Source organism: Ptychodera flava, chromosome 6 (genome assembly GCF_041260155.1).
Source record: "Ptychodera flava strain L36383 chromosome 6, AS_Pfla_20210202, whole genome shotgun sequence".
Classification (NCBI taxonomy): Eukaryota; Metazoa; Hemichordata; class Enteropneusta; family Ptychoderidae; genus Ptychodera; species Ptychodera flava.
Genome location: NC_091933.1, coordinates 7,953,338 through 7,965,975, shown reverse-complemented (window position 1 = coordinate 7,965,975; position 12,638 = coordinate 7,953,338). Strand labels below are relative to the sequence as shown.

General features: G+C 36.6%; 2 protein-coding genes across 4 annotated transcripts in view; both read right to left on the bottom strand.

Annotated features, from left to right (window-relative positions):
- The window catches only part of LOC139134749 (calcium-activated chloride channel regulator 1-like), a 75,106-nt gene that overhangs the window by 23,147 nt on the left and 39,321 nt on the right, over positions 1-12,638 (bottom strand). The window lies entirely within an intron of this gene.
- LOC139134750 (uncharacterized) overlaps positions 1-12,638 on the bottom strand; it is a 50,206-nt gene that overhangs the window by 10,136 nt on the left and 27,432 nt on the right. The window contains exons 1-6 of one of the 3 annotated variants that reach the window (XM_070701773.1): positions 11,036-11,860; positions 10,050-10,171; positions 8,973-9,141; positions 6,236-6,473; positions 5,239-5,344; positions 3,674-3,945 (exon numbers count right to left, since the gene is read on the bottom strand). The exons of 1 other annotated variant lie outside the window; for it this stretch is intronic. In XM_070701773.1, coding sequence (XP_070557874.1) covers positions 3,674-3,945; positions 5,239-5,344; positions 6,236-6,334 — 477 coding nt within the window. In that variant the 5' untranslated portion in view covers positions 6,335-6,473; positions 8,973-9,141; positions 10,050-10,171; positions 11,036-11,860. Of the gene's footprint in view, positions 1-3,673; positions 3,946-5,238; positions 5,345-6,235; positions 6,474-8,972; positions 9,142-10,049; positions 10,172-11,035; positions 11,861-12,638 lie in introns of those variants that run through there. One more of the 3 variants, XM_070701772.1, reaches the window with a different exon arrangement.

Genomic DNA, 12,638 nt, shown 5'->3' with positions numbered 1-12,638 from the left:
AATATGTACAGCAGTTAATTTGATCAGTTTGATCACAATTTGAACATATTTAATTAAAATCACGTGTACAAACATGTCTACTAAATATCAAAGCTGTCTGATGAGTAGTCTTTCAGAAACACATTTTTTTACACAAGTGGCAAAAATTGCCCCCCACAATACAAAAGTGCCCATTTTTACCTAATTTCAATATATCACATTAATATAAACCCTTTGAACGTGTAAACCAAATATCAAAGCAACCAGACAAGTAGTTTTTGAGAGAGAAAAAATGTTTTGACTACAAATGAGAAGAATTGCCCAAGATAAAAAATTTACATATTTCATTCAAAATTCTATATCTACTATTAAGATAAGCTCTAGCAACCTGTGCACCAAATATCAAAAGCTATCTCATCAGTCATTTTTGGAAAAAAAATTGACCAAAAAATTGGGAAAATTGCTCCAAAATTATAAATACGAATATTTCACTACACTTTATACAAAATGGACTGAGGTCATCCTGAGGAACATAGGTACCAACTTTCAAAGCAATCAGACAAGCTGTTTCAGAGAAGAAGATTCTTTGACTAAAAAATAACGTCAAGGACAGTGTGCTCATAGTTGGTTTGAATTGGTCCATCAAGAAATATTTACACAAGAAAAAAAAAAGAATGGCAAAAGTAAATGAGGTCTGAAACTTTAGGTACTGGAGGTCATACTTTGGCACACAGTCCATGTAGCCGACAATGAGATGCAAATGATATGCGGTTAAGGTCTCCTCAACTAACTTTCAGCTGGTTTTTCACTTTCTACTATTTTTATAGTATTTTTTACAAAGGCACAGACTTATTCTACCTGCAACTTAAAACTGACGGTGATTTTGTAGCTCATTCTTTACTATTTTTAATGGTTTTTGGTAGCCGGTAACACACACTTCGTGTTCGTGTCGGCTACATGGACGATCTGCCCAACTTTAGGAGGCAGGCTTAGCAGAGGAATGTTTCAACACAATCCTTCATGGTTTCAGCAGGTCTGCCAATATGTATCAGTTCATGAACAATGACAGGAAATGACTCAAGGTCAGTAAAGTAGCCTGTTTCAGTCACTGCCACCACTCTTACACATAATAGGCACACTGCATACAAATAGGTTAGAGATTACAGAATCTACATCTCAGATGTGTGGGCTGTTTCTGTAAATGCCACCACTCACGCACATTTGCAGGATTCCCCCTTTTTCTTACCTTATTTGAATATTCTGACACTGACATATTCATTTGAACAATGTTACATCTAAACCCCTGGGTCTATACCTGTTTGGCGGTTTGGGAGCTTTTGCGTGTGACTGACGTACATCCGTACATACATACATACATACAGACACCACTGACTCACCATATAAGCTTTTCGGTATTTATATAAATACCAAATATGAGGTAAAAATGAATAAAAAATCCAAAAAAAATACAAACATGCAAATTATACCCCAATTTGTACACAACTAATTAAGAATACCTAAAGGAACTTGCAAACCAAGTTTCAACGCAATCTGACCAATGGTTACAGAGTTTTAGCAATTTGCAGTATATTTCCCTTTCCTTCCTTATTTGCATATTTTTGACACTGGTATGTTCATTTGAACAAACCCACATCTCCATCCCTGCATGTACAGCGTACATTAAATACTAAGATGGTAGGTCCTTCAGTTTGGAAGTTTTTTGGATATGGACTGAATAACAGACATAGATACATACACACAGACTTGCAAATGAGATGCAAATGAACTGATTCACTCTATAAGATAACCTCTTTTTGGGATATATATAAATATTATATACTAATTCTCTTCATCTGAGCATGAACAAAAGAATACGGTGCTGACAATGGTAGGCAGTAGGTGGACTACTTTATGAGCAAATTAACTTCGGTAGTTTATTACGTCACGTGTAGGCTGACATTTCAGTGTGTTTCATGTACAATATTTGTTTGTATGGTAACCTGTTTAACCTTTGAGTTTATTTTTGAAGATTTGTTCAACAAAAAGTTAGTCAATGTGTGACAGGCATTGACAACAATGTCAGTGCATCTTCATTATGGAGGGAATCAAACCAATGTTTGTCAAAATCTAACAATGCAGCATATGATTCGATGTGCCATCATCACACATGCACGCCCAGAGACAAGAAGATTTGATGTCATACATATCCATCCACATTGAACTGACTGAGGAAATGTTTCAACTGTTGCGATGTCTTTTAAGCTGTGTTTTGTTCTCAACACAGAAAAAAACAAATGTTACTGTGGCTGGGACTATTAGTAAACCGATCATGACTGTCTAAGGGGGGGGGGGCATCGATAATAAAAGCTGACGCACGACAAAGTAATTCTTTCATTTAGGGGGAGTGGGTAAAAGCTCATTTTGTTTTGTGTGCGTCAAAATCGCATAAAGATTTTCTACTGTTTTTGAAGTGCGACTTTGCAGTGAGAATGCAAAACTACCTTTGCGTTCATCGAGAACAGAATGACCACAAAATACGGCGACAGAAAAGACAGCGAAAAGACATGAATGTGAAATAAAAACTTGTATGATTTTTCAACGTGAAACATGTATGTGAAACATTTTCCTATGTGCGAAATACATTAAAATGTTCTGTCTTAAAAAGTGAAACGCGTAAAGTGGAGGTTTAGTAATCAATGTGCCCTTCCGGTATTTTTCATGGGTGTGCGGATCGTAGAGGTGTGTGTGGGTTTGTCAGAAATGGCATAATACGAAATTGATTTCTCATAAAAACTTTCATTTTGAGGGGGGAGGGAGGGGGTTTCATGTAAAACGAAGGAATTACATTTCTTGTGCGTCAGCTTTTATTATCGACAGCCCCTAAACATTTTATCAAATTTCCACTGTATAAAAACATGTGCACAAACCTAAAGGTCGTTGGGCCAGCATATCCAAAATACATGTACCATACCATATTTTGGCTGTCGATTGTGGGTGGGGGAGGGGAGACGTGAAGATTGATTGGGTATACAATATTTTTGTATTTATTTTCAACATCAGTACAAACTATGGACTATGCTTACAGTTTTGCGAAATCATTAGTGTGGCAGTGCCCACCACCAACCATTCATGACACTGCCTCATACTTCTTGCTAGCTTACGTTCAAAAAGGTTCAGTTTTATGATATCAGTACACCACTTTCACAAATCCAAGAGAATCAATTACAACTCAAAGAGTTTACCTTTCGCACATGGATTTATATATATGCACACACATGATTTGTTTATCTTGTAATTGTTCTGGCTTACACGGCAGATGTTCAAGCAGTTGACACCTCTGAGTATCACTGACCGATTGACAATTTTTGAGTAGTGGAACCGAAGTTTCCCAAGTGCCCTTGTGTTTCTTCATAAAGTCATTTTCCCAAAAAATCTTTGTAATTGGAAAATCCTTTAAAATTATGTGGATTTCTGTATGGTCTAGGTGTTTATGAAATGATAAATATTCATGCCATTCCAATAATTTTTGTTGACTGGTGGTGTGTCATTTTCACTGAGCGGTACACCTTACTGTTGCTATTTGTTATTGATGTGTTATTATGAATTTTCGAATAGTAAGGATGTCTTTGATATCCAATATTGGAGTTTAAAGGGTGTTAGCGAAGTGACAGAGATGTAAGAGGATATGGCTAACCTTCAAGCAAATCAACCCCTTTGATTCTTCAATTGGTGTGAAGTCATCATCTTTAAACTGGAGAACTGGTCTCCAGTTTGAAGTTGAACGATGTCTATATCTCATCCGCACTTTACCATCAAATTCCTTGAACTGAAAATGCAGTGGCTTTGACTGTCCCTTGAAGTTCTTCACCATGTGTGGCAACAGCCATTTCTTTATGTCAAACACTCCTTCTACATGTTTGACAAATACAGGGACATTATATGAATTCATCACAGCACGCTCCATATCTGCACAGAAAGACATTCAGAATAATAAACACTAAAGGGAATAGGGGAAGTGTGCTTAAGACTGCGTTCACAAAAACAGGGGGGCTGGAGAAATTCGGGTAACATTTGAAAATTTTTGGGGTTAGAGGAGGGGGGACTGTAAAGTTTTGCTCTACCAACAGGGGGACTTTAAAATTTTTTGGTTCCCCTTTTTTATGATTCCAAGGTTTGGTTGAAAATTCAATGAAATTTAATTACATTTTTATGTAATTCAATTGTTTTAATGTTAGTAATAATATGAAAGATCTAGAACCATTCTGTACCATTTCATTACTTTTGTCTCAAAAAAAATTTAAAAATTTATGAATTTTCGTTAAAAAGCAAACAAGTAGGCGTAGTATTGGGGCAGAAGCTGGAACTGTTGATAAGTTTTTCAATAGTTCTTTGAAATATATCAAATACAGTTGCTTGCTGTCTCCCTACAGTATGCTGAAACACATATTATTCAGTTTGTCGACAAAAGCCTGCATATAGGAATATTGGGTGATAATTGAATCAGAGTCCAGACTGAAAGTCATTTGTCAATGATACAAATGCGGGATACATATTCACAGGCTGTGTTGGCAAGCTGAATACTTGATAGTTCAACACAATGTAGGGAGTAGAACAAGAATGCAGTTGCATAAACTGAACAAAATTATTGTCAATATTATCAAAGTTAATACAGCTACTGCCCTGCTACTGCCTACAGGCAGTGTCACTGCTATGTATACTATAGCAGTAGTGACAGAGATAGTTCTGACCATGAAGTAGCTGAAGAAGAGTTTGGGTCATATGACATTCATGACAGTGAAACATATTTGTACACGTGATCAGGCCAGAAAGCACGACACAGAAGACCAGGAGACTTGAAAGTTATCTGGGATTTTTGAATTCTAGCACATGAGAATAATCAAATATTTCAATTATTATTAGTAAAGGAAAAAGACAGGGTCACCATGCTTGATTTTCTAAATTTTCATATTAGTAATACAGTAAAGACTCTAATTTAAAAAATACCATCAATGACGCTGTAGCTTCTCTAATTAGTGGCCAGGTCAGATAATTGGTTATTGGCATGGAGTGACTTGAAAAACTCAATCTGAGGAAAGTTAATGCTGAAATTACAATATTAGTATCAGACACCTGCCGTCTTATCAGAAACTTATATGGTAGTTTTCTCATTTTGTACAATATCATGAATGCATAATCTTAATGCAAGGGGGTATACTGGTGTTTGTAGCAAATCATGTCACTCCTTTTATTAAAACTTACCATCCATTGTATAAATGTTTGTCTTCTTCAAGTGTCTGCTGATGCAGGAAAACAACTGGTCAATATCCTCGTGAGTATGACCGACCGGTAGGAAATGAAGGTCAACCTGTGATTGTGAAGGATACATCACTGAATAAATAGTGACCATTCAAACACATGGAAAAACATTGTATTCTTTCACTTTAATTTACCATTTTCCATAGAGGATAGAGATAAGGAAATATCTTGATAACTCTGTGCCTGATTTGAAATTAAAGGGGAAGTTCACCAAGGCTGATTTTGCGTATGTGCTGCCTTTAGTGTCACTTATTCCGAAAAGCCATTTTCACCATTCATACCTCATGCAATTTTTTACAAAAACAGATAAAAATAGTAGTGGAAGTTGTAGTTTAGGGCTTCTTCAACTCAATTTATTTTGGATCATGGGAGAGAATATGCTTGGCGCTTTCATCATGTGATATGGCAAAGAAATCGCTGGGAAATGGCTTTTTCCAGAATAAGCGACCCAAAAGCTATGTAAAAATCAACCTTCGAACCTCCCTTTGAAGTTTTACACTACAGGTATAATCACACCCGTTTAAACTCATTGTCTATTTTAAAGGCACATAAGCTGTAACTTGTATCAAGTTTTTTCAGTATTCTGCTTCTGTATATCAACTACAGTGTTTGACCCAAATCCATTTGTCATGCAGAAATTTCAGGTGTTTGTTGGGTCAATGCAGCTTGTATGTGTGTAGTGATCATTGCTTACTGTTACAAATGAATTCTAGTCTGGACTTGAAAACAGTTTTCAACAATAACAATACAGATTACACTCATATAGATTGTGTTGATATGCTAAATACTTGGCATTAAATTACAGTTTAGGCATTCAATGCAGAAAGTTTAGGGAAACCACAAAACAAAAGTTCTGAAAAAAATAGCCAAAAGATACAGCTTCTGGAGCTTTAATATGAGGGATCTATTTAAAGTAACACTGTTTACTAAATAAACTCACCATATCAAATACCTTGTACTGCACCAACACATGAGCAAGACTTAACATGTATCGATTTTTATTTTCACGATAGCAGTTGTCTAATTGAGTAAATAACATCTGGATAAACGGGCTCGGTTGTCAAACAATGTTTGCAGCAGCAGGTGCATGGATAGGTTGCTGTCGTGTGGATAGTTCAACAGGTCAACATAAGCCGGTATTATTTTACCACCTGGTACATTAGTATGGATAATATTGCCTGTATTTTGGAGAGAAAAGAAAAAATATTGGGAGAATTATTTCATACATTATTTAACAATCACTGTACTTGACTATTAGAATCAATGACATTTATATGACATGCAGACATGCAATATGAGCGATATAACCTAAAATAAAATTACTGAGCAATCATAACAATCACACACAGCCTCCTCTCCCCATTCATTATTCCTCCCTTGTAATAGTCGCGCCAGCGGCTTACTGACTACGCATGCGCGTATTCATAATATACTATGCGAGTAACCGGAAGTGTACCCTTCTTTCGTGGGTGCCGCCATGTTTTTTTTGAGTGCTCGTAAATAAACACATTCGAAACCTGCTCTCTATTATTTTATAACATGCTATTAATATAATATTCTTTTTTATTACCGAGTAATTATTATTATCCACCCTGTCGCTTATACAAAATTTCTTATCATGCCTAAAAATTAAAAGAAGAGAGAAAACTGTCGTGCATATGAACGAGAACATTTGCAAAGAATGCTGGGATTGAACTTTAGAAAAGCGCCCTCTGTGTCAATAACTATGTGCAAAATTTACCCGTTTTTAGAAGTAACACTGGTTTTCAGCTTACAATATCGGAAGTTGGGCGGTACAGTTACTATTGCAAAGTTAATGATGGCACAATACGTCCCTTGTTAAACACAATATATAGTAATCATGGTAAAAATTGCAAATTTATGTCAAACTTTTTTACACATAACAGAAAATCTATACCTAAAGGGGTCGACATCATGTACGTGAACTGTCATTAGAGGGTAGGCCCTAAACCGGTCATACTTGTACAAATGTATATAGAAAGTAACAATTAATTCTATTTTATCCTTTATGATTACTAATCATGAATCGATACAAATTACATTTTTACTCTCAACGCCTGGCGTGACACCAAGGGCTGAGCCCTATATAATATTAGTATCATCTGAATAATCATATATCCCTTTGGAGTCATGATTGAGGTAAACAGAGGAATGATACCAGTATTGCACTCATGGACTGGCTGATGCAACAGGAGTTTTTCTGAATCTTTTTTCTCATACATGAAAAATAATTACAAAGTCATAAAATCAGCTTGACCTATAATTCTTGAGTATATAATTTGTCATATTTTTTATTTAATTTTACATAATGATAAGTTTTGTTTCCAACAAAATCTCATAAACAGTCCAGGTTGCATCCATGTACCGGTACAAAGGAGATATGTTCAAGGTTCTAAAGTCGTTACAGGATACACACCGACACGGTACTGCATTACAAGCTGAAATTTCCACTATAAATGCTTAATTTTTGTAAATCTGGACAAATGTCAAAAAGTCAGCTATGATCGAACGTGTTTGGTTTGATCCAAGAATCTCCTTATTTACCATGTTAAAAAGAGGCCCTTGTCATTCAATCATATGATGTCTGAAAATCTTAACAAACTAAAAAAAATATTGTTTTTGTCATAGAATGCAAGTTTCAAAAACATGTGCTACACCTTGAGTGAAACAGATAGTGTTTACCTCAAATAGATGGTTATAGCCACTGTTTATTATACCAGCATTCAAAAACTACCCTCAGTGTAAAATGACATGCATCATCAGCAGTTCCACAGTGCACCCATGACTTCTTATATTCCCATTGAAATAACAACAGACAATAGGGGAAGATTTTTATGCAGATTTCCTCCTTAAAACACTGTGTTACATGAATATATCGAATTAAAATTAGAACTTTCATCCTGTGGCCCACATACTTCTACAATCGTTTGTGTTGTAAACACAAATTTGTGCACTTTCAGAGACATGTCATACTGGCATCTGCACAGTTGCATTATTATTGGACAATAGCATGGAGTAAATTGTGTTAGCGACAACTGAGCAATGGATATACCACTAGGTTTTGACCGCTTCACTCCAGATTAGCACTTGTCATTGTTTGCGAATATATGTTGGAAACTGGTCAATATATTGCATTATATCATACCAGCATATTGATGGCACAAATGTAGCTATCAGATTGGTTGAGAATGAAAAGAACCATGGTATATACGTGATATATCATGTTTGGCACCTGCATGAGCTTTCAGCAAGAGCAAAAATCCTTTTCTGACATCAGTGCAAGAATTCCAATATACTGTTATGATATAATAGCAATAAATCACATCTAGCAATAGTAAACCACTCATTTTGACCAGTTCACTTCTTGTATACAATGGCTCTTCTTTGTGCAAATAGGTTGTGAACTGATCAAAATCTCATGGTATGCCGTCACTGGGTGTGCTTTCCCTATGTAAAATACTGGATATACGTTCTTGTACAATTACGGAACACCGCATTAGATCTTTGGGATGTGTACCGCTAGTGTCGTGTGCCATACATTCATAAACATAAATCTACAAGAACGTACATAAAGTATTTTACTTGGTGTTTATTGCTTAATATCCATTGCTTGGTGTGGCATATCGCCTATGGGACAAAAGCTGACAACAACTCACCGGTAATATGCAATCGTATTCGGGCAAGCAAGCTTGTCATCTTATCCTCATTTACTAGTCTTGGGATTGCTGTTTCTTCTGATCCATTCCATCCTGAATTATACACATTATTTCATCAGGTTCAAATCTTGCCTGTTCTCGGGTTGCATGATACACCTTTCTCTCTGTCCTATATACATAAAAGATACAATATCAACATTCTCAATACTAATCTATGATACTTCACAAAATCAACCTTCTGGGTAACAATGAAGCTTTTCACTGCTATCAAAAGACACAGGTACAACTGTGAATACCAAAGCCAATACACATGCATGTATGCGTGCAGGTACGGGGTTAAAAAAACAAAAACTATTTTGCAAATGCATAGTATGGCAATTTATTAGTTTGTGAGGTTGTTATGTTGGTTATGTTTGGCATTTGTTTTGGTCAATGGCATATCAGTATCACAGTCATTCAATCAACTTATTTCAAACAAACTAGTGCATTATGACGACATATAATACTAGAGTCAAGATAGAGTATTGTCCAAGGATAGAACTCTGAACACTTGTCTCTCTTCATGATTGATTCAGCTCACATGCTTACAACTCCATGAAACAATGAATAACTTGAATGGTATACAGCAAATAACTTACAGTACACATACATTCTCTAGGAAATTGAATTCTGAAGTGGACTTGAACTCATTTCTTAATATAACAAAATTTACTTCTTACACAGAGATGGACAAATTTGACAGGAAGAATAGTGGCATTTGGTTTATTATAGTATGATGCAAAATAGATCAAGAAGAGCAGTTCATAAACAAAAAAAGCAAAGCACTGAAATTATCAAATTTAGCAGCTTTCAACAATATAATGAATGAAGGGACCCCTATCATACTGGTCTCCCCTGTTTCAAATCTATGTGTCTGCACTAGTGACGTACCTGAGAATTTTCCATTGAATTTCAGTCCTGAAAACAGCATATATCATCATAAACATTGGAACCAATTAACAATATTCACAAGGCAGGACACATTTACAGCACATAATATTAACATTCCATGAAAATTATCATACACAAAATACTTACTCAACTTGGACAAAATGTTTTTTCAGCAATTCCGAAATGATTTCTTTTTCTTGTTTTGTCTTAGCTCGGTTTCGGTCTTCTTTCAACTGTGCACATATGCTACACTCAACGAATTCTGAAGTCTGTGAATGAATATGAACGAGTGAAAACAAGATGGAAAACTTCAATTAGTGCTGTCATATTGAGTAAATGCAGAAAAATACCCTGCACTGATATGTTCATTCATATTTTTGTGTTGTAAGACTGTGACCCATACATCATGGCAAGTTAACAACATCATGGAGGTAGTAGTGGCCAGACTAATGCAATTGCATTGTGATCACATTTTGAATACTTATATATCAATCAAAACTACGAGGAATCACAAAATGATCAAAACCTACGGCATTCCCTTCCCTTCGAATGATTCAGAAGTTGTGTTTGTGTGTGTGTGTGTGGGGGGGGGGGGACAATGCATGCCTGCACCTGGCCCTGCAGTTGTTAGTTGCATTACCCTGGTAATTTATTCTAATCATAGAGTTAGGAAAATTCCTAAGTCATTTTGCAAACCTGCTCTATATACAAAAGTATTCATATGCTAATTTAAGTTATCGCTATTTGTTCACTCCAGTTGATCTCCATTTCAGTTCACTATCATTACATAAATTAAGATTATAAAGTGACTACCAAAGCCCAACTAAGTTGATGCCAACACGTTTAGTAAGGTTTGAATAGTCTAATGCATCGATACCACAAATTTAATTGTAATTTTATGACAGAAGTCTTTCATTGTACTTCCCTCCATATGATTTAGTTCAGGACATTAAAGTATAAGCACAAGTCATAACAATGTGCAGCGACTATTATGCATAATTTGTTATTGTGTAAACACCAAAACAATGCGGATATTGTTTGCAAGCGATCAAATAGAGCAGTCACTTGTTGAATTTGAGACTGCCATCAGCAGTAATTTAGCAATACATGTATGTTGTAAGACCGTGGCTCACCTTAGGAATCTTAAATTCGGGTAAATGCTCGGCCCAAATTGTAGTGAAATATTCATAGCTTATGTTGTCCTCTGGTTTTATGTTATAGTCCTCTTCAAACTCTTTGCACATTCTCTGATAGAACATTTTCTTTGATGATGTTTTCGGCAGGTGAACTTCAGTTTTGTGCGGCATCCAATCACCAATTCGCTCGAACAGGAAGCGCATCCACGTCAACGCCATTGTCGTTTTGCTCTTCATTTTTATCTGATCGGCATTACCGTGTACTACGTTGAAAACACCATCCTTGTACATGCGTACACAATTTTCGTACCGCTTCTGACTGATGTTGTGCATTTCACGCCATGCCTTTACGCAAACAGGCTTGCCGAGAATGCGGAAATCAGTCTCCGTGTGCTTTCGTTTCCCTTTCATACTGAGAACGGAATGTTGTCTAATGTTGTCGAGGATATATTGTTTCTGTTTCACTTCATTACCAATGTCCTTGAATGTGAGTTCTACATCTTTTAATTCAGCGGGAGAAAAATCTTGTATGCATACGTTTTTGCAACATGTGACCTGGTACAAAATGGAATAGTTTCTGAGTGGCTGTGATAGACGGCGTCTCTTTGTTTGCCGTACTCTCATACTATCGTCACATGAATTTGAACTTGATGCATACTCACTGGCGTTCTCACTGTCACAATGTGTAGATAGTTCATTAGTGTGGCTTGTTTCCGTTTCTTGGTGAGTAGACAGTGATGATGAATCGCTGGATTCTGTTGTGGTTGATGAGAGGAAAGTATCGATGTGTCATCTGCAACAAGATGACCTCTGCCGAAAGGTGCCGAGGGTGCCTCGCCGCTTGAAAGCGTGTCGCTGAATGGATACCCAGTTCTGCATATGTGTAACATATTGCGATTGGTTCTTCTTTGGCTATCGGTTAGGAAATTGTTGGTATGGTGGTACCTTCCTGGTTTCTTCACGCGTGTCTATATGCAGTCCGGGTTATGTCCATATAGAGGATAGTAGGAAGAGCCAATGGCGTACCGTATATGTAATGAAATTAAGGCAAGAACCAATCACGTACTGTATATGTAACAAGGGTCAAAGGTTACGTTGGTTAACTTTGTTCAGATCGCGATATGACCTGACAGATCCACCGATCGAGTGAGACTGTTGGCTACCCGGAAGTATCTTAGCTCCAGCCGATTGGCGACGTTCTACCGTGTTTAAAAATTGTAAGATTTCTTAAGGAATAGTTTTCTGAGTTTCTTTACCCTTGACCATATTCGACAAAGAGTTATTGGACGTTTTTCGTTCTCTTTTCCAGCTTTTGGTTAACTTCTTGGCGATTGATCCGGCGCGCGTTTTTCTGAGCGAAGGGTCGATTTGCCGTCAATCGGACCGGGAAACGCATGGTGATCGAAAAAATCGTGCTCCATCGTGCTCCGATGACCGACTAAAACAGTTGACCCATCTTTGTAAAGCTTGAAAAATTCTGCATACTGCAGATGGCAAGGTTAAATTGAAATTTGACCAAAAATAGGCGATATTTGGCGACAAATAACTTACTGTAGATTTACAAGGGTCAAATGCTGATTTCTAGGAGCCGTACCCGGCC